At 35.2% G+C, this 20,866-nt stretch overlaps 1 protein-coding gene across 1 annotated transcript; it reads right to left on the reverse strand.

Annotated features, from left to right (window-relative positions):
* Positions 1–154: 154 nt before the first annotated feature.
* Positions 155–9,683, reverse strand: LOC133881681 (ABC transporter G family member 1-like). Its single transcript, XM_062320676.1, has 9 exons — positions 9,545–9,683; positions 7,778–8,127; positions 6,539–6,618; positions 4,004–4,474; positions 3,752–3,838; positions 3,564–3,662; positions 3,061–3,255; positions 2,864–2,950; positions 155–923 (listed from the first exon to the last, which is right to left on the reverse strand). Exons 2-9 carry the CDS (start codon positions 8,094–8,096, stop codon positions 240–242), a joined length of 2,022 nt encoding a protein of 673 aa, XP_062176660.1. The 5' UTR covers positions 8,097–8,127; positions 9,545–9,683; the 3' UTR covers positions 155–239.
* Between the last annotated feature and the right edge of the window lie 11,183 nt (positions 9,684–20,866).

The following is a 20,866-nucleotide window of genomic DNA, read 5'->3' on the forward strand; positions in this document are numbered from 1 at the left end:
TGTTGTATACGTTGGTTAGTCTAATACCACGTGTTGTATGAAATGGTTAGTCAGTTACATGAGCTGGCAAATCTTTAGATCACGTGTTGATTAGCTGTTGATTAGTTAGATAGTTTGTTATGTAATCTGTTAGATAGTTATGCGTATATTCATATGTATAAATACTGAAGCCTTGTATTTATTCAATTCATTAAATGAGAAGCAGTTTAGTTCTCCCATATTTCTCTGTTCTTCTGCGCTTAATCCGTTTGATTCATCAAGATACTCTGTTTTCCAATAACCTGCACAGGTGTTTTGGAAGGCTTTGACATGAAAGCCGCCGTAATCAAAGGCTTGATCTTTTCAGTACCCTTTATGATGCCCATAAAAAGAAGTCGATAAAAAGCTATCATCCCCAGCAAAACAGCAAGATCACCCCACTTGGAGTAACCCATTTCAACATGCCATGTATTTCTCAGAATCTCATCTCCAGAAATGGTGGGTGGCCCTCCAGGTTGGTAATTACGAAACGTTGCTCCTCCAAACTCATTCTTGAACATTCCTTGGTAGGCATACTTGTGAAAAGCGATCTCATGTAAAGGGTATTTCCACAATGTCTTAGGAATATCATTTGGCAATCTGAAGAATCCGCCGACTAAAATCATCAGGCCTTGAATTCCTGCGCCTGTTATTATACCCATCAGGTAGTTGGGCACAATGCTTGCCACAATCATCATCAAGCTCTCAACCAACATCATGCAAGCAAATAACACAAGAGCAAAGTAGAGAAAGTATTGTAGGCCGCTGCGTAGTCCAGGTAGGAAGTAGGCTATTGCTCCAGGAATTAAAGAAACCAGTAACAAGTATGGCAGAGCGGAGAGCGTGTTGCTAATAACAAATGCAGCAGCACCATAATGTCCGTTTAATCTTTCTCGTTCGAATATCTGGATTAAGGTTGAAGAAAAGGTTAGGAGAAATTATATATACTGCCTAACATGATATTCAAAAAATCTGGAGCATCTTATTTGTGCTAGTTTAATTTCTCAGTAAATGGAAGTACTAGATTGCTGATGTACAAGCAAACAAGGAAGTATCCTAAATATTCAATGGACTGAATGATATTCTACTCTATCGTACATTCTTTTTTGTGGATATCTTAGTAGGTCAAAGAGAGAGAGAGGGTAATTTGCTTTCTTAAAAGGAAGGAGTTTTGGCAAGTTAAGAAACCTTAGTTGTGTTAATGGAGTTGGAGGAAAATTTTGAAACTCTATGACATAGCTAGGAACTTTATTCAATTTAAGGTTGGGGATGGAAGTGGTATTCATCTATAGCTTGATTGGTGGCATCCAGATGGTGTTCTATAGGAAAAGTTTGGCCACATAATTGTCTATGATGCTGGCAGCAAGGTAAGAGCTAAATTGTCGAGTGCTTTAAGAGATAAAACTTGGTGTTGCCAACAGGCGAGGTCAAATGATCTGGTCAATATTCAAAGTAAGTCCCCCACCCTCCCTTTTTTTTTTTTTTTTTTTTTTTTTTTTTTTTTATTATTATTATTATTATTATTATTATGACCGGGAACCCCTCCAAAGTAGGGTCATTTTGTACATCCACCCCTGTCGGGCAAACTTTGGACCTGTGCAAAGCGCTTGACCCACACATATTGGGTAAGACTCTAGCTTCATTGGTGGACGTGACCCTAAGGAATTGTTTGCACCCAAGGGGATTCGAACTGTAGACCTAATGAGTCATCTCCAAGAAAGGCTCGTATACTTGTACAAAAACTTGCAATGCTATCCTAGTGAAGCTCCCACAAGTCAATTAGTGGAATATTATCTAGTTTCCTATGGCTATTCCAAGACAAGCATTTGTGCTTTGCTTGGCTGCTAGAGATAGCTTATCAACAGGAGAAGGGATGTTAAAATAGGGATATAATGTGCTGCTTCTACAGAAGTTGCATAGAGGGGGGGAGAGACCACTTGTTTTTTCAATGTAGGTTTAGCGAAAGGATATTGAGGGAGATTTTGAGTACTTGTTTAGTTGATGATCAGAATACGGTTTGGTAGGACATAAAGAGTTAGGGTTTAAGAATGTTGAGAGGAAGAAAATTGAAAGCAACACTATGCAGATTGAGCTGGAGTGCTGCAGTTTATAATATTTAGTAATAGAGAAATGATATTGAACATGAAACCATATCATATTAGATGGGAGGTTAGAACACGTGTTATGGCAAAAAGAAAGTTTAAAAGAACAGAAGAGAATGAGAAGTTATGCAAGAGATGAGGGGATTCCAAAAAGAGTACTTAGATTTTATAGGATGTTCAGTTGCTGGTTGTATTCTTGATTTGTATATAGGAGTTCTGTAGATGTTAATGTATATGAAAAGGAAAGAGGATTTGTTGTTTTGGTTTGTGATAGAGATGAGATTAGAGAGTTAGTAGTTAAGTTGGAATTCTAGGATTAGATTATTTAAATTATGATTAAATTATTTAGTATTAGGATTATTTAAGAGTTCTTATCGATTTAGGTTCCATTTTATTGCACTCTATTTAAAGGTCATCATGTTCTTAAGAAGCAAAAAAAGAGAATTATTAAGCAAAATCTTGTTTGTAGTTTGTCTCCAGCCCTAATTAGTTTCACTTGTGGTCTCTCCTATCCGAAGGGAGTTCAATATTATCATTATATTTCTATTATTAGTTGTGGGGTTGCATCAGTTTGTGTTTAGGTTTTGATGTGAGCTATGGTTTGGGTTTGTAAGTTTCTGGTTGCAGCTTAGATCCAGCTAGTTAAACTGGACTGTTTGTAACAATGTGTTTTCTTCTAGTAATTTTTTACTTTTTTGCTATCCTTGGGAATAGCTGACAATCAAAAAGGAAGCTGAAAATACCTTCATATCCTCCACAAAGGATGGAAATCCACCAATGGCCATGAATGTTATAAATGAAGCTATAAACGTGACTAGTGAACCTCTAGCCTGAAAGAATTGATCAAAAGCACAAAATATGGTTGAATTTCAATCCTAATGTAATGTTAATTTGCTAGAACAAAATCAAATTATACTTCTTCATTTTTGCTCTCTCATACCTGAACTGAACCGTCACCATCCTCAATTTTGTAAAACACTGTACCAAGGCCTATAGCCAATGCTATATATATTACTAGGCGCAGCCAATAGTAGCCCAGATCACGATACATGTTCACAAAAGATCTTCCTGTTAGAACAAGACATTGACTGAGGAAGCTTGCACGACTTCTCTTCCTCTCCATTTCTCCATAGTTCTGAAACCCCAAAAAATATCAATCATCAACTTGTATATATAGCATAAAACTATAAAGAAAACATCATTTAATAGATTTTTATACAACTGCTATATAATTAGAATGACGTAACGTTGAAAATCAACCGGTTTACATTAAGAATAGTCTAATTCAAGTCATCATGCCCCTTATGCCCTGGGCCAAGTTTTACTACAATTACTTGAACTGCATTTAACAACTAATTTTTACTGTCACGTTATGCCAACCGCATGTGAGACGTATAACAGTCTACTAAATAGATTTTGTCGAACTGTAAATTACTTGCTTACTTGTTTACGTATTTCAGCTACTTGCTTTGTTACTTGTTGGCGCCAGCCTGATAATTCATACGACCTTATCAGTATTTCAATTGCAACTCCTTCGAGATCCTAATTAAACAAATAAAATTTAGAATCATCACAAACATTATTTTGATTACTTGTTTATGGTTTACTACTAAGACAGAGGAAAACCTTACCCTTTTGAAATCCTTGTTTATGGTTTTTAGGAAGTGATCGGATGGATTTTGGAGAGTAGGGCAGGGGAAACCACTTAAAGCGAAAAACTACGTACATAGAATTGGAAAATGGTTAATTAGTTATGTATTCCATATCGAATATGCTCCAAAAATACTAAAAAAAAAATTAATAATTCAAGATTATGATTGCAAAACGGTTATACTTTTAGAAGCTGGCAAAGTTTTCTTAAAGAAAAAGTTTGTTTTGTTTACCTCATTTGCTGCAGAAGCAGGACCAAAATAGACGGTTCTACCTGAAGATAGGAGACAAAGATTGTGGAAGAGCTGAAAGACTTCACTGCTGGGCTGATGAATGGAGGCGACAATGGTTCTTCCAACTCCATCTCTTTGACCAAGGCGTGCAATTCTGCTCATGACATAATATGATGCTGCGCTGTCGAGCCCACTTGTCGGCTCGTCCAGAAAGAGAAGCTTCGGGCGTGTCAAGATCTCTATGCAAATGCTGACTCTCCTCTTTTGCCCGCCGCTGATGCCTTTGACTCCCCACCCGCCGATTCTTGTGTCCACTGATTCCTGCAAACCCATCTCTCTCATCGTCATATCTGCTCTCTCCTTCTTCTCGGATTTTGACATGGAGTCCGGTAACTGCAGCTGAGCTGAGTAGTACACGACTTCTCTGACTGTCAGAGTCATCATTAAGGTATCATCTTGTGTTACATATGCCTAATTAAATTCGACAAAATTGAAGATTATTAGAATATCATCTTGTGCCTCGAACACAATGTTTACGTTCAATTTTAATTGCTTTTAGGAGAAATAACAAATTTGACCCAACCTACCTAATCCTACTAGTAGCATGCTCTGCGTAGGACTAACAATTCGAACAGATAACGTGAGAGATCTCATTTGAGACTCGTATGCCCAAATATATTTTGGGCTGCGCAGCTACCTATCAGGACAAGTAGATTTTATAAGGTCTCTCACATTACCTGTCTAATTTTGCTAGCAATTCAAGAAAATAATTGTTATGGATCCTAAACCGTATGATTAATACTTTAGGACTAAAGTCAGTATACCATGTTCAAATAGTTCTTGTGATAGTCTTTATTGATTATTTATTTTTAATATTCCTAAGAAGGCTAGTAAATATTTCTTGTAGGACTATGTAATAGATATTCAATTCTAATTAATACTACTTATATGTTTTTGAATTAAAACATGACCAAATTAAAACATGACCATTTTTTATGTTACGAACTTAAGTATGCAACGGGATAGTTTAGGTTCCTAGAGGGAACTTAAACCTCACAACACAAGGTTGATTTAAATTAATTCATCTTTGCCAATATCTATACCAAATTGTTCTTAAACAGAGATTACAAGACTACGTATGTATATTAAGACTCTTGCTAAAAATTCATCTTGTGTCACTCTTGTGAGTTGTGTCTCTTTAAAAATGAGATAACTTTTAAAATTACTATTGACTTGTAATTAATCACTAATAAATTTTGATCAAATGGTGATTTTCAAAGTTACCTCATTTTTAGAGGGACACAAGAGTGACTTCTAGCATTACTCTAATTTGTCTTGTTGGTCTTATTTCCATACTAGTCTTTCTTTTTGTGCAAGAATTTGAGTTTGAGAAAATTTCTTTTAATTTCATAAATTAAAAACTAACACGATGAGTTAATAAACTGAATTAAAAAAAAAACCTAATTTAATAATAATAATAAAAAAAGTATACGATTGTTAATATAATGAGGAATGCTAGAGCTCCTTCTAGTGTCATTCTGGGATCCTTCTATGCTGATATGTCACTCTATTTTTATTGAAAATATGGTGGCATATCAGCATAGGAAGACACTAGCTAGAAGCAGCTCCTAGTATTTTTCTAGAGAAATACTAGAACATCTCCCAGTATTCTCCTGAAATAGCATATGCAATTTTGGATGGCACATATGCAATTTTTTAATCAAAAAAATTACATCTATGCCATTCCAGGAGAACACAAGGAGATGCTCTAGCATTCCTCATTTCTCTAAGAGATATGTTATTTGCACAACTCTTACGTACACAACAATTGCACAATAATGCTGATGTGTCCAGCATTTTTTAAAAATAAAAAAAAATAAAAATATTGGACACATCAACATTATTGTATGATTGTTGTGTAAAATTGTTATGCAGTTAACCTATCTCTTTCTCTAATATAATATAGTGACTACTTTTGGTTAGCTGAAAAAAATAATGGATTGACTTAGAAAATTGAAGAGCTTTCCATACCTCAGTAAGATTGTTTTCCAAGTCTAGAAAAGCCAAATCATATTAAACGGTTTTATATAGTAATCCTTGATCGTTGGAAAGGTCGATCGGAAGGTTTCTTGATTCATATGAGCATATATATGAGGTAACTGTTTTTTTACTTTTTATTTTTTACTTTTTATTTTTTATTTTTATTTTCTTTTATAAAAAAAAAAAAAAAAAACTAAATCTTTGTAAGAATAGATAAAATGTCTATCCACTTGAAAAAGAAGTAAAAACAAAAAGGGAAAAAAACTCCACTTACAGCTTAAACCCTTGCAATTTTTTGTTAAATCTTGTCAAAATTTTGAAAATATTCTTTTTTTTAAAAAAAAAAAAAAAATACATATTTGCATTTACAAGAGATAAAACCCAACATTTATTTGCAAAAAAAAAAAAAAAAAATGTATGGAGCAGCGCACACCGTACACGTAATATTAATTGACTTAACGAAGCAAGCGTAATTTTTATATATTATTTCCATACCGATGTTCCATAAGCGAGGACCTGCTTACGACCGTTGATAAGAATGTCTCCTGTTTGCCTTATGTTTGAACCCAACCTCCCTGCAATATCAACAATTAATGCAACTTTTTTAGTTTTATACCCTACACTACCTATAAGGTTATAACCACTATATTTGAAATTCCATCCAATTATCATATCAATTCATATATATATATATATATATATATATATATATATATATATATATATATATATATATATATATATATATATATATATATATATAGTCCCTTTTCATTCACGTCTAAAGCCAGAGATTTCAGGCACTATATATAAATCATTCCAATATCATCCAACACTTGAAAATCTCACGTATCTTTGACCCTATTCTAGCCGGCCTCCTCCTAAGTCCTATCGAAAAGTTGAGAAGGCGTTTCGGAGGTCAATTCGATCACTTCTACACCCCTAAAACCTCAAAAGTTAAAAATTTTCTTAAAATTTATTTTTTATAAGGTAAATTTCTAAAAATGTATTATTTTACTCTTCATTTTTATTATTATTTTTTTTTTAAACTTCACTGAAATCCTTGAATTGTCATTGCTTTTGCAATTGCTCTCATAAACTTAAAAAACTCTCAACTTATGATATTTATCTTTTAATTTTTTTCAATTTCACTTATACATTACAATTTTCCGTTAAATCGGGGATCAAAATTCTTAAAATACTTATTTTTTTTTAAAAAAAAAATTACAAAAATTAAGTGTGAGTATTTTTACAAATTTCATTAAATCTTAATCGACGCTTAAATCCTTGTAAAGATTAACCGTGAGTATTTTTACAGATTTCATTAAATTCACATTAAGATTAAGCGTGAGTACTTTAAGAATTTTGCACCTCTTTGTTACTATTACCATTAATCTTATCTGATGGTAAAATTAAAAAAGAAAGATCAATATACTAAACTGAGAGTTTCTCAAAGTTTAAGAAAATAATTGTAAATGTGATGAAAGTTGTTTTTAATTTATTTATTTTACCACCTCACATTATTTTTTTTTTTGGTTCCGCTCCCGTCGGTGTCACAGCCGGAAATCACTTAGGAGCATTTCCATATCACTGTTCCTCCATACCAATTGTAAGTGGAAAAGTTCTTCTTTCTGGTTTGTTACTCATGTACTTTAAGGAAAAATAAAAAAGAAAAAAGAACAAGAGTTGAGGCAAAAGCACACAAATAAAGCTTTGGAGTATGTTATTACGTACCCGCTAATGCATCAAGAAGGGTGGACTTGCCACAACCAGAAGGACCCATTATGGCGAGAAGCTCCCCGGGTCGGGCATGACCCGTTAGACCCTGAAGGATCGGTTTCGTGCCATTTTTTCCGTTGGAAACAGTCACGTACAGATCCTCCCATGTCAAGAAAACACCATCCTCCGACCGAGTCCGAACCGTCTTCATCTTAAAAGCATCTACTTCTCTTTTGTTTCGAATCGTATTCATTGCTTCCATTTCTACTGCGATTTTGATTTCTGGGTTGCCGTCGGGTTGGGGAGTCGAGTGATGGAAAAGATCAGACACCATGAGCGTGCGAAAGAGAGTTTTGCAGTGATCACTGATGAGGAAAATGCTTGTATCAGTCTATGTGTATATAAAGGCTTCACGCGCTTATGTGTTGTGGACGATAGGCTACGGCTGTAAGCGGTAGCGAAGACAGGATTTTAATTGAGGGGTCAATAAATTTTTTTATTTTATTTTTTTGTTTTGATAAATGAAAAAAAAAATCTAAATTTAATAAAGAATAAATAAAAAATATTAAAAAAAAGCTAACACAATAAATAAATAATTTAACAAAATTTAATTATCACTTAAAATATATAAATATAATTTACAATTTATTTTGTTACGCCTAGTGTTCATTTATATATTTCATACAATTAAAATATGTAATAAAAAGTTTTTTATATATATATAAACAATTAATTTCGATTCTCATGTGACCTAAGTTTTTAGAGAGAGAGGCTCCCGATTTTACTAGAGAGAGAGAGAGGGCGTCTTTGGCTGTTGTGGTGGGCGAGGGAGGCTTCACGCCTCCCTCCCCCCTTGGTTTTTTGGGTGTTGGTTAGTCTCCCACCCTTTAGGGGTGTGGAAGTTTTGTCTCCTCGGTGTTGATCCGGTGGATTTTACTTGTTTTTTTTCTAGTTTTTAGTTTGTGGTGGCAAGAGAGTTCTCTGTGGAGGATGTCGGAGGGGTGTGGTTGATCTCGGCGTGTTGACGGCGGAGTTCAGTGGCCTTGCGTTCTCATGGTCGGATTTTGGTGGCTAGATCTACGATTCTCTGTCGTCTTCTGGTGGACATGCGCCTTCTAGCTTTACTCGCCGTCAGTCTCCGGTGCTTCTGCCGCTCTTCACGGCCGTGCGATTTCACGGTGGTCGGTGCGTGGGCTTCACGCGCCAGTGCTTTCTTTCTGATTTGGGCGCGCATGAGGGCTTTAAACCGTGTGTTTTTCGGCGTGTATGGTGGGGCTGGTGGTGATCAGAGGATTTTCGGTGTTTGGGGGTTGAAGGGATGCTCTGGCGCCGGCGCGTGTGTTACACGCGCCGCCACAGATGGTGGCTCTCCCGGAAGACAGAATCCTCTTTGAGCTCTCCTGTGTTTGATTTAGTTGTTGGTTTCTCTGACAGTTTGCATTGTGCGTGTACTAATTCAGTTATTGGCTTTTGCCCAGTTTGTGTGACCGACTCCTTGTTCAAGTAAAGGTGTATGTCAACGCAGAAGCACCATTCTGTTGGTTGGATTTTTTTAGTTGCAACTGTTTGTATTTATTTGAGTCTTTTGACTCAAATTGAATGTACACCTAGGGTGGATGAATGCTGCAATGGTTGTATGTTGTATGTATGCTGCAATGTTTATTGTAATGTTTGGTTATATCAATGAAAGTTTCAACTTTCCTTCAAAAAAAAAATAAAAAAAATAAAAAATAAACAATTAATTTCAAAGAACAATTTAAATATAAAAGTTTAATTACATACCTCTCAAGCTCTAAAACAAAATAGTGAAGCAATTGATTTGAATTGTTGAAGACTTCAACTAGAAAGTAATACTGTATGAAGAAATCACAAATCTCAAGTCGTAGGATTGTTGAAACTTGACCAGCAACTTTTAGGAATGACAACGAAGAATCGCAAATATAGCACTCAGAGTTACAAATAATGTTATAATATATACTACTTAAGAAACGTAGGCTAAGTTAATTTTAATTTTTAATTTTTAATTTTTTTACATAGACAGGTATCATGACTCCCATCTAACATATTCTAATAAGAAGTTGGCTAAGCTAAAGGCCAGTCTCTCTTCTTTTTTCTTTTTTTTTTCCTTTTTTTTTTTTTTTTTTTTTTTTTTTTTTTATTTAAAAAAAAGGAGGTTAATTTGTTGAATTATAGACGTGTCTCATTACTTTAGACCAAAAGTATGAAAAGCTTATCTATAAAAAATTTAAAATTTAAAAAAGAAGAAAAAAAAAAGTATGAAAAGCTCCCTACCTTCTTTCAAACATGTACTTCTTATTTATTTATTTATTTATTTTTTTGTTTTTTAAGATAAGACATGTCCTTTCAAGCAAGACAAGTCTCATTACTTTGTCATAAACATGTGTCCTAGGTCCTCCAAATGAACGTTTTATTTTAAACAAAACAGTGCGTTTTATTAGGAGTAAAAATGTCGTCTTCAACCTTCCTTCTTTGACTTGTGACTGCAGCTGGTGACTGGTTTTAGGTGAAGAAACCAGTGAAAAAATGGCAGAATGTGGTGTGACTCATAAAGTTCAATTATCTAGAAAAATATTTGCCCCTTGATGAGTTTTTTAGGGAGGGCAACTAGGACTTTTGAAAAAAAAAAAATTCAAAAAGTTTAAGAAATTTTTAGGAAGTGAGGGGGGCATTTGACCCCTCTCGATCCCCCATCCTTCCTTTCTGGCTGTAAGCGAGCAGAGCTACTCATGAACATACTCAAGTTCGGCTTGAAATTGGTTTGTTTATTAAACGAATAGAGCTTGAACATTTTTTTAAGCTCGTTTAATTAATGAGTTGAACATGTCAATACTTGACTCGTCTTGGAATAGGCTCTTGAACAGAGCTTGTAGAAGCTCGACTTGGCTTGATGGGCTCGTTCATATATATATGTGTGTGTGTGTGTGTGTGTGTGTGTGTGTGTGTGTGTGTGTGTGTGTCTAAATACACGTTAATTTATATAGTAAATTAGTAATGTATAAGTAATAAGTATAATAAGTATATATTTAGAAGTTAGAATCTTATTCATGTTAATATATGTGGTTAGAACTTAGAATCTTGATGGGTTGAACATAAGGATCCAACCTTAGAAATAAAAGACAAGAAATCTAACTTTAAAAGACAAATCAAATGGTTGTGAATTATGATGAAGATCCAAGTTATCCAATGGTTAAATAGCCTAAATGGTTTGAGACTTTGAGGCTTTTCAGATTTTGTTTTTCACGCTTAGACTATTAGTCTTACTCCTTAGAACTTAGTTGGCTCTTCGGTTTGTCCAATAGACCTCGAGATGAAGATGTATCAAAATTCGAAAAGCCAATCTCTTGATCGTATGGTTTGGATCACATTGATGAAGACCCAACGGCCAGATGGTTTGATGCTTTTTAGATATATATTTTTTTTTCACGCGCTTAGACTCTTTGAGTCTTTACTCTTTAGTTGCCTCTTCGTCTTCGGTTTCTCACCTCGACAGACTCAAATAGTTAATGCTCTCAACTACCCACACCCTACATTCAATGTGAGATTTGATATGCATCTTTCTCACTAACATCTCTAAGCCTCACCGGCAACAGGCTTTTTCTCAACCCCTCTCTCATCTTCTCTCTATACAATTAGATCTCGAGGCTTCACCTCTAAGATTTGGCAGTCAAATCTTGAGCATGATGACAACTTGTCTTGGGCTCACCCGCATGAATCGCACGCTTCATCATCTTATGGGCATATATGTTTTGTCTAAAATATTTCATTTCGTTTTTGTTATTTGTTACTTGTTTACTCTCTTGTAGAAAGAACTTTGAGTTTTGAGTCATTTCTCCAAAAATCTCATAGGCGTTACGATTTGTTTGGTGAATCTTTCTTTCTCCTTCATCCTCTTAGCCTATCTTCTTATCTTTTCATCTTTTGTCACTCTTTCTCGCCATTACTCTTGCCCTAAGTTTTGGGTCCTAAGAAAAACGAGAAAGAAAAAAATAATAATTTTTTCTCCTTCCTGTGATTTGATTTCTCTAAGACCGCAAAAGTCTTGATCTTCTTATGAGGAACACATATTTTAAGAAAGCTTTTTCCTTGTTTGATGTATGATGAGAAAAGTATTTTGGTCTCTTTGTTTGGGTTCTTTAGTAAATGGTATATGTACAATGATTTTTTTTTTCAACTCTCTGTCTCTCTGTTTGGATTTTGAGAAAATCGAGAAAAAGGATACATGCTAGTGTTGTTTATCATTTACCATTTAATTTGTAGTACGATGCTATTTAAATATTTAAGTTTGATTTATTATTCATTCTTTTAATTTAATACTATGTATGTGTTTGTGTTTATTATTCTAATGTAAATAGTCAGTTATTAAAAAACTGTCCATAGATAAGCTAATAGCCATCGGAGACTATTCAAACGAAGGTTCACTTGATGTGAACATAAATCTAATGGATATCATATTGGATGATGATGGTGATGGAAATGCTGTGCCTAGTGGGGAAGGTGCTCTTGTGGCTGAGGAGGTCTTGTTGGAACTGGTGTCCAAAACTCAAATTGCATGAAGGTGTGAGTAATGAGATTATCACACAGAAGATCATAGTCATAGGTCCTTGTAATTTATAAAAGATTGCTCGTAGTCGTAAATGGAACTTGAAAATCCATCTAGACTATAACATGTTAACATTAATGATCTATCTTGATTAGGAGAAGCAGGTAGGGCTTCGGGTTGATATGTTGATATAAGTGCAAGGTAGTGTCATATGGACCGAACAGACTACGTGAGTTATCATTCTTAGTGATTAAGAATGATGTACGTGTATAATAACTTATAACAGTTACTCTAAATCTTGAGAAGTTTGCGAACTTAGATGTGAAGTGTAGGTCACTTTGATGTACAAAAATGAGATCAAATCACTGGTCAACACTTCTGTACGTTAAGTAATCGCATGTAGCATTGTGGGAACACCTTCTTCAAGAAAGAATCTAAATCCTTTGTCATAGAACAAAGCGATAAGGAATATTTCCCTTGATGTAGATTTAATGAAGTTGATTGTCCTAAAGCTCGAGCATGAGTGTTTTGGTGGTATCGACTGAAATTTTATTTTGTACAAGGTGGGATGAAAAACTCACAAGGTACAAAAAGAATATATCATATAATTAAATCATGAGTATCAAAGAAAAGAGGTAGTGAACTAAGTAACCGTGTATTGACTTTGATTCGACTACAGAATGATTCCATGGAGGGGTATTATGTAATAAATAAGTATGTCGCGGGGATTGTTTCATTAATTTGAAAATACATATTAGAGTGCAGTCACATTTTTTTAGTAGAATCAATTGTGATTAAATAGGGTCGTGTGAAATTATCACTGACCTATTTAAGGCTATTTGTATTTTTTTCTTTTAGGTCTCTCTTTGAGCTGATGTAAATTGACTAGTTACTATGAGTCTCGGTTATGTACTTATTTATGTTGGATTGTTTTATTTAATAAAACATGGACCAAAGGAATAAGATTCCTAAGTGGTTCATTACTTAGAGATGATTGAGCTTAAGAATTGATTTCTATGGGCTTAAGTAATTAAATTGCTATGAGCTTAAGCAGTTAAAGAGCTATGGACTCTTTGAATTAATTCCGAGGGCTTAAGTAAAAGTAAAGGAGCATTGTGTCTTAGGGATAAAACACAAGTCCATGCTGAAAAATATGTAGTAATGGGCTAGGTTATGCATGGCCAAATGGAGATAAAATCTCCCATTGGTCATGCATCCTAGAAGCTTGGAGGAGGAGTTCAACTCCTCCTATGACTCCTATGCTATCTTAGCTACATCTTTGGTTTATCTCATAACCCTGTCATAAGAGTAAATCTAAGTCTATAAATAGAGTATTATAGTGAAGTATTATTTACTAATTCACTACTTCAAGCTGTGAGTCCACACTCATGGTCATATTTAGTCATCGAAGAGAAGATATGGAGGTTGAGTCAAGAACAAGAAGAATACGTTCTTTACCATTTAACATGAAAGGAGCAAATCAACTGGCCTTAGTAGCCTAGGAGATGCCGATTTCGATTGTAAGTACCTTGAACATGTTAGTTTAGTTAATCTAGCCTTGTTTATGGTATTCTGCTGTGCATACCTTGATTAGCGCATGATTCCCAACAAGTCTAGGAGGATGATCCTCAGAAGCATGCTTATGAGAAGAAGCCGAGGAAGAAGACTTCTCCAATTTGGAAGGCCTTCTTGGTGTTTTTATCTTGACATTTATAAAAATGCTGGGTTGATTTTTTCTTCTATGGCGTATCTTTGTAAAACGCCAGTTAACAAACTAAACATTCCTGACATTTATATATGTGCTAGGAATTTTGAATAATATATATATATATATATATATGTGTGTGTGTGTGTGTGTGTGTGTGCCAGGAATGTTACCATTTCTTGGCATATAATTTTTTGTGTTATATATATGCCAATAATGTTACAATTTCTTGGCATATAAGTTGATGCGCAGGTAAAAAAGTGTAAAATAAATTCCTGGCATTTAGGAATACACTAGTAAAAGATGAATTTTCTGGAGTATATATGAAGGCCAGGAAATTTTGGGAAAATCAAAATTCCCAACCTAGCTATCTTTTACTTTTGCGCTCAATCTAGGTGATCTCTCTCACTTTTCATCTCAGCTAGACACATTCGTACTTATAGATCGATCATATGAATACGATCATATCGATCATATTCACATTTCCTCTCTCTCTCCCTCATTCGGGACGCCGTTGCCACCCTCATCTCGACTCTGCCATCGCCTGATCTCATCTCGACGCCGTCGACTACAGCTAAGGTTGGCAATTTTTTACACGAGCTGCGAATCAGACACTAAATTATAGGGTTTGGGTTTAGGCTAAATGGGTTTGAGTCACACGTTTATAAACGGATCAAACGTGCCAACACGCGGGTTGACTCACCAACCCGTTTATGACCCGATTAGCTCTAAACGGGTTGACCCGTCCAACCTGTTTAGCTAATAGAGTTGGGTTCGGATTGGCCTAAATGGGTTGGCGGTTCAACCAGGCTAACTCGAACCCGACACGGCAACCTGAATTGCCAACCCTAACTACAACCCATGACCAGGCCAAGCCTAGCTTGTGTACAGGCTTAAATTTTGCTTTTGCTAGCTTAGAACCTCTCTCTCTCTCACTCATCCTCCACCATGTATATATGCATGTCGTTGATATCTTTCAGAGAATGGGGTGAGGATTACGATTTAGGGCTTCAATTTGGAGGTGGAACATCATTTGTAAAAATCCCTAAGTTTGGAGGAGGTAGGCCTAGGTATTAGGTAATTAGTTGGTGTCGAAAACCCCTTCACTAACTTCTGACCGAAATAGTAAGGTAAGTTGGTAATTACCCATCTTTTTTCTGAGAAGGAATATTTTTCAAAATTTTCAAATAATTTGGAAAAATCAGATAAATCGGTAATTGTTAGTCGGTTAAATCAGTAATTGAGCGCTGCCTCCTCAACACCTTACACCTCACGCTAGAACATTCCAAGGCCGAAGACAGTGGCCCACTGAATGATTGAGAATGGCACCTTTACATAATCTTTTGGGAGCATCTAAGAAAAGAAAATGAAGAAGAGAAAGTTAATGAGTGAGAAAAGAAAATTGAAGAAGAAGAGAAGAACACTATTGATCACTAAACGAGAAAAACAACATGTAGCATACTCGTGAATCAGGCCAGAGCTAGGTGAGATGTGGTGAAAAGAGTAGCAGAGGAATGGAGTAGAGGAAACAAAGCATGAAGGAAAATGGAAAGAAAGAGAGAGAATATGAAAAAGCCTTTGGTCCACGGTTTAAGTAAATCGTGTAGAATAAGTTTTTTAAAATTAATTTCCCCTACAAGCGTGTATATGTGAAACCTATATTTAGTGTAAATCATATATGTCGATTGATTACATTAACCTATTCAAAGATTTAATTTCAGTAGTTAGATTAAATAAATGGTGCTTGCTGATGGAGTAATGCAAAACACCATATACTTCACTTGGACATATGTGGAACAACTGTAATCCATTTAATAAAATCTAACGGCTTCCCTTTTAAATCGATGGCTTCCCTTTGGCCTTTTGTTTTTCAATTTTTAGGCTTTTGGCTGTCAGTGAATAGATCGATTTGCATTGAAAAAGAAATAATTAAAAATAAAAAATTGGTCCGCGTAAAACCTGCGTTGAAAGAGGAGCTCAATTAATTTTTTAAACTGCATGGGCTTTACGCCTTTGTTGAAGTTGTAATCCATTTTTTCAGCTATAAAAGGGCCGGCAGAACGGGTACCCGACACGACCTGTTTATGACCCGCGACCCGTTTAGGCTAGACCCAGACACGACCCATTTATGTTAACGGGTCAGGGCTCCAGACACGACACGACACGGCTATTTCACGGGTCACCCGACACGACCCGTGAAACCCGTTTAGCATAACGGGTTGTATCGGGTTGACACGACCCGACACGACCCGTTTATCATAACGGGTCGACACGACCCGTTTATCATAACGGGTCGACACGACCCGTTTAACCCGTTTAGCTCATCCTGACTCTAAAATTATATGCACTCCCTGGCATTTCTTGATGCCTTTACAATATGGTAAAAGCTATCTAGGAAACTACTCTGTTTGTAGATCCTATTCTTAAAAGCTGTGTTTATCCAAAGTTTTATATTCTGAAGAACTGCATCTTATAAGAATCTATCTGAGGACTCTATTACATGGGCATCCATTATCTGCTACATTAGGCAAAAGGAATACAAAAGCTGCAGAATGATGTGAAGTAACATCATGTATATATTCTCACAGCTTCATCACTTGGACGGGAGGGGGGAATTTATAATCAAGCAACAGAAATCTCATCATTACAAAATAGATTACATAACAACATGAACTTGTTCAAATAAGTCCTTTCTTTTTTCTGAGCAACTGTTTAGATACATGTTACTATTGAGATTATAAGTCCCAATTTTGCAGAACAAGGAACAAGAAATCAAAGCTATTCATATATATTGGTAAGAATAATGTGGGGTTATCCTCATCACAAGTTCATATGTTCACCAATTGATAAAGCAAAATAAAGTAAAGGGAGCCATTATCTAAAAATTTGTACAGATGATTTCCAGTGCAACAACAAGCTATTTGAAAGCACATGGAACATATAGCAGAATATGTGGCTCTGAAGGGACAGGCTCCATCTAACATACAAGATGAAGCCTTCATCTCAGAGAGTTTGCAGATGCAAGTGTTGGCAATCTGACTGCTTCTGTTAAATCTGTAACATCTTTTTTCATTCAGGAATCACAATTTCTTCTACAATTTAGGAATTCTGGATTTTTAATGTTGTGTGGCACTGATTCATTAAAACACTTCTCAATCAATTTGTTGCCCAACAAGTAAAAAATTATGCAAGCAGTATGATAAGGTTCATCATATTAAGCAATTACTTGCTCTATATGCAAAGGTAGAGGAATTACAGAAAGAGAAGAGGAGCAAAGAAAGGATATTTACCTGATGTCTACATTATGCAGTAGGCACGAATCAGTCTAAAGACCTCAAATTCTAACACAAGTATCAAGAAAGGCAAAAGAGGCCCCCTATGGCCCTATGCAATGTCCATCAAAGAACTGCCAAAAACCAGAAATCAAACAACCTACTAGAAACTCAAGTTTGAAACATTAAGGCTTAAGCATTAGCAAAATTAGTGTAGCACCCATTTTAGTTCTGTCAGATCCATGGTTGGGTGAAAAGTAAGAGCGTTGATACTTCTACAAGAAGCTGAAGCTGAAGCTGTATCCACGGCTACCTTATTTGTTATGAAAGGAAAAATTATGATATGAATCTGATATGAACACCTTATTTGTTAAGTACAGATTGCATTGCAATTGAATTGAAAACTTGAATACCTTTCTTCAGCAATATTTGGTTTATCCATAGCTGCATGTGCTGCTCAAAAATGAAGAGCCCACCATTGCAAGGTTTGCTGGTTTTATCTTTATCTTAATAAAATATAGGAATAGAGGGGAAGGCAGAAGCTTCTCCGTAATTATAATATCATTGCTACAAAAAATCTGGAGTTCATGACAAAATTGGCCCAGGTTTACTTAGCATTAATAGATATTTTTATTTGACCAATCATTCCCACAGCCAAATTCTGGTACCCTCTTCACTTTAACAAGTCAACAGATCAATTGTCATTATCAACAATCATATAGTGAAAATATGACTTACAGAACTGTTAGTGAAAATCTGTGACTTTGTCTTTCTCAAACATGAACACTTCTCTGCAGTCAGAAGAAATAAAGCATGCAATCAAAATTGAGGCATGTGTATTGCTAAATTTTTCAGATCATCCTCAGTGCATAAATAAACTCTATGAGAAAAGTGATAGCTCACCTTCATCAATTCCTTCTTTCTCCCAGCAGATATCCAAATAGCGTAAAGCCTTCCGATACTTTCTAAGAGCCATCTTATAGTCTTGTTTCTGTAGACGGTAATTCATAGTGTCGTAAAACGCAGGAAAGATTTTTAACCAAAAAAAGAAAAGAAAATGAAGCCACTGAACACCACTAACAAAAACTGGTATGAACACCTTATTTGTTATGAAAGGAAAAATTATGATATGAATCTGATATGAACACCTTATTTGTTAAGTACAGATTGCATTGCAATTGAATTGAAAACTTGAATACCTTTCTTCAGCAATATTTGGTTTATCCATAGCTGCATGTGTTGCCCATAAGAACAAACTCCTGGTACGATCATGTTGAAATGGCCAGAAAGCATTCTTCAGATTTTTCAAAATCTGCACATTTCATATGGCAGGATTAATGTTCTAAAGATGATTATGTGGATATGTTAAACTCAAACCCTATGTTTGGCTTGGTAATAGACTACAGAACATGAAACTCTATGTACCATAGAACATGGCACATATATAGAGGCTGCAACCACAAATATACTTAGGGAGAAGCCTTAAGTAAAAAGAATGTTCGATTTCCCAGTTAAAGGTAACAGATAAAAAGACATTATTACAAGCATTGCAGTTAGAACGTACTAAAAACTTAGCAATATAGGGAATACAAAAGAAGGAAAAAAATGAGAAGCAAATAGCAATAAATCACTAAAGAAAATGGGATTACTAGTCCTGGGAAATCTCCTAGATGGGAACAACTCGGGGATGTACAGCTTCAAAAGGTTGCATATTTAATAGCATGCATTACTATTGATTGACAGGCTTCTTTACGCTCTAGCTGATATCAGAGATTGATATATAAAAATGACAAATCAAATCATCAGCTTCCTCTAGATATCCAGCATTATCTGCAATATGTATCATCACATATACAAAGCGTGAGAGTTTAGAGCACAAAAACAAATAAAATATAAAGGCATTCTTTAAGGAGACAGATTCATACCTGCAGGCCCAATATTACTCAAGATACGTTGCAGGTATTCCAACTTCACCGGTTTAGATGAAGAGGTTCCTTCACTAGTTACATCCGCATTTGAGCCAACCAAGTTTCCAGCTCTAGACATCATATTTGGAGATCAAATCAAACTAATGTCCAGCAAATACAAAGAAATTAAAGAACCAAATTTCAATTAGCATGCAAAACATCATTCATATAAGTAAAGATTGCTTCATTGGAACCAACTTATTTTGATCACTACTACTATAGTCAAAACCTTAGTTTCTAAATGCAACTCCTGCAAATGTTGGCTTTGTTTACAGCAATTGAAGCGAATAGGAACTTGAACAGTATACAAATGTTGGCTTTGGTTGACTATACAAACACTTCTAATGATGAAAGAAATAACCTTTCTAACAATTAAGTGATGCTGACAACCTTGGCAAAAAGGGGAATACAAAAATGAAATATTCTGAGAGTTTGAAGGGATCACTAAGCAAGTGATTCTGCAATGAATTCAATATTGGAGAGGATGAAGCACACAGCAGCTTTGACCCCATCGAAGCAAAGAACTATCAATAATTTCTAAAGTAGCATTAACATTTAACAATTAATCTTTTGGCAATAGAGAACTTCTCCGATAGTTCAAAATTTGGAGGATAGAAAGAGTTCTAATAAGTAATAACATAAAGCCCTTTCTATGGCAAAAAATTCTCAAATACAAAAAACCACATCATAATTGTCCACTCTTGAGTCTTGATCCCTTGAATGAATATGTTCATTGTCCATCAGATTGGGTCCAACGCAAGTTAGTTTGTCATGTCCATCTTTGTCATTCAACTCCAATACCTAAAGGAAAAAAACAAAATAATTACATTGGGATGTGAAAAAGTTTGGCCATTCTACCTCAAATGCTAAAACACAAACAATAACATAAGAACAAAAGAAAGAACATGGGATCTCACAAGAACTGCTACTATCCAATGTCAACACATCCTCTTCTTCGTTATCCACACTCATTGAAGTTTGTTCTATATCAAAAGATAAAAGAAATTAATGTCATTAAAGTAAGATAAAAAAATACAAGTAAATGAAGAAATTAAATATGCAAATAACTAACATTACCTTGCTCTCCATATAACCAATCTCTAGTGCAAACCAATGCCTCAACAATATCAGGCTTGAGTGAACTCCTATACTGATCAATCACACGTCCACCAATACTAAAAGTGGATTCTGAAGCAACAGTAGAAATAGGAATACTCAAAACATCACGAGCCATGGCAGCTACTTCAGGATAACGAAATTCATTTCCTTTCCAAAATGAAAGGATGTCAAATGTCGTACTCTTATCCAAATGCTTGGGTTCATCCAAATAAAGTTCCAATTGAGTCTTTTGTGCATCAGGATCGACTCCATCAAATGCTAGAAAATCCTACATAAAAAGAGATAACATAAACATAAAATTAATAAGTGATTATGAGTATATATACTAAGTTACTACTTACTAACAAGCTAAGAAAGTAAGAAACTTGTGATATTATTTACCTTTTCCCAATCTGAGCCTTCTTGAGGTTGAACAACTGTGGAGCTTGAAGTTGCAGGAGCACTAGCCACACTATACTCCATAAAAAGTTTGGTTAACAT

This window comes from Alnus glutinosa, chromosome 11 (genome assembly GCF_958979055.1).
Source record: "Alnus glutinosa chromosome 11, dhAlnGlut1.1, whole genome shotgun sequence".
NCBI classification, from domain to species: Eukaryota; Viridiplantae; Streptophyta; class Magnoliopsida; order Fagales; family Betulaceae; genus Alnus; species Alnus glutinosa.

Bases quoted from the DNA above. Each gene is read 5' to 3' on its own strand.
- LOC133881681 (XM_062320676.1), bottom strand. From the start codon at position 8,096: ATGGTGTCTGATCTTTTCCATCACTCGACTCCCCAACCCGACGGCAAC. The intron at 4,475-6,538 runs GTATGGAAATAA...GAATTTAATTAG, and splicing joins TCCTCGCTTATGGAACATCG to GCATATGTAACACAAGATGA. The intron at 3,663-3,751 runs GTAAGGTTTTCC...TTGTTTAATTAG, and splicing joins TAAACAAGGATTTCAAAAGG to GATCTCGAAGGAGTTGCAAT.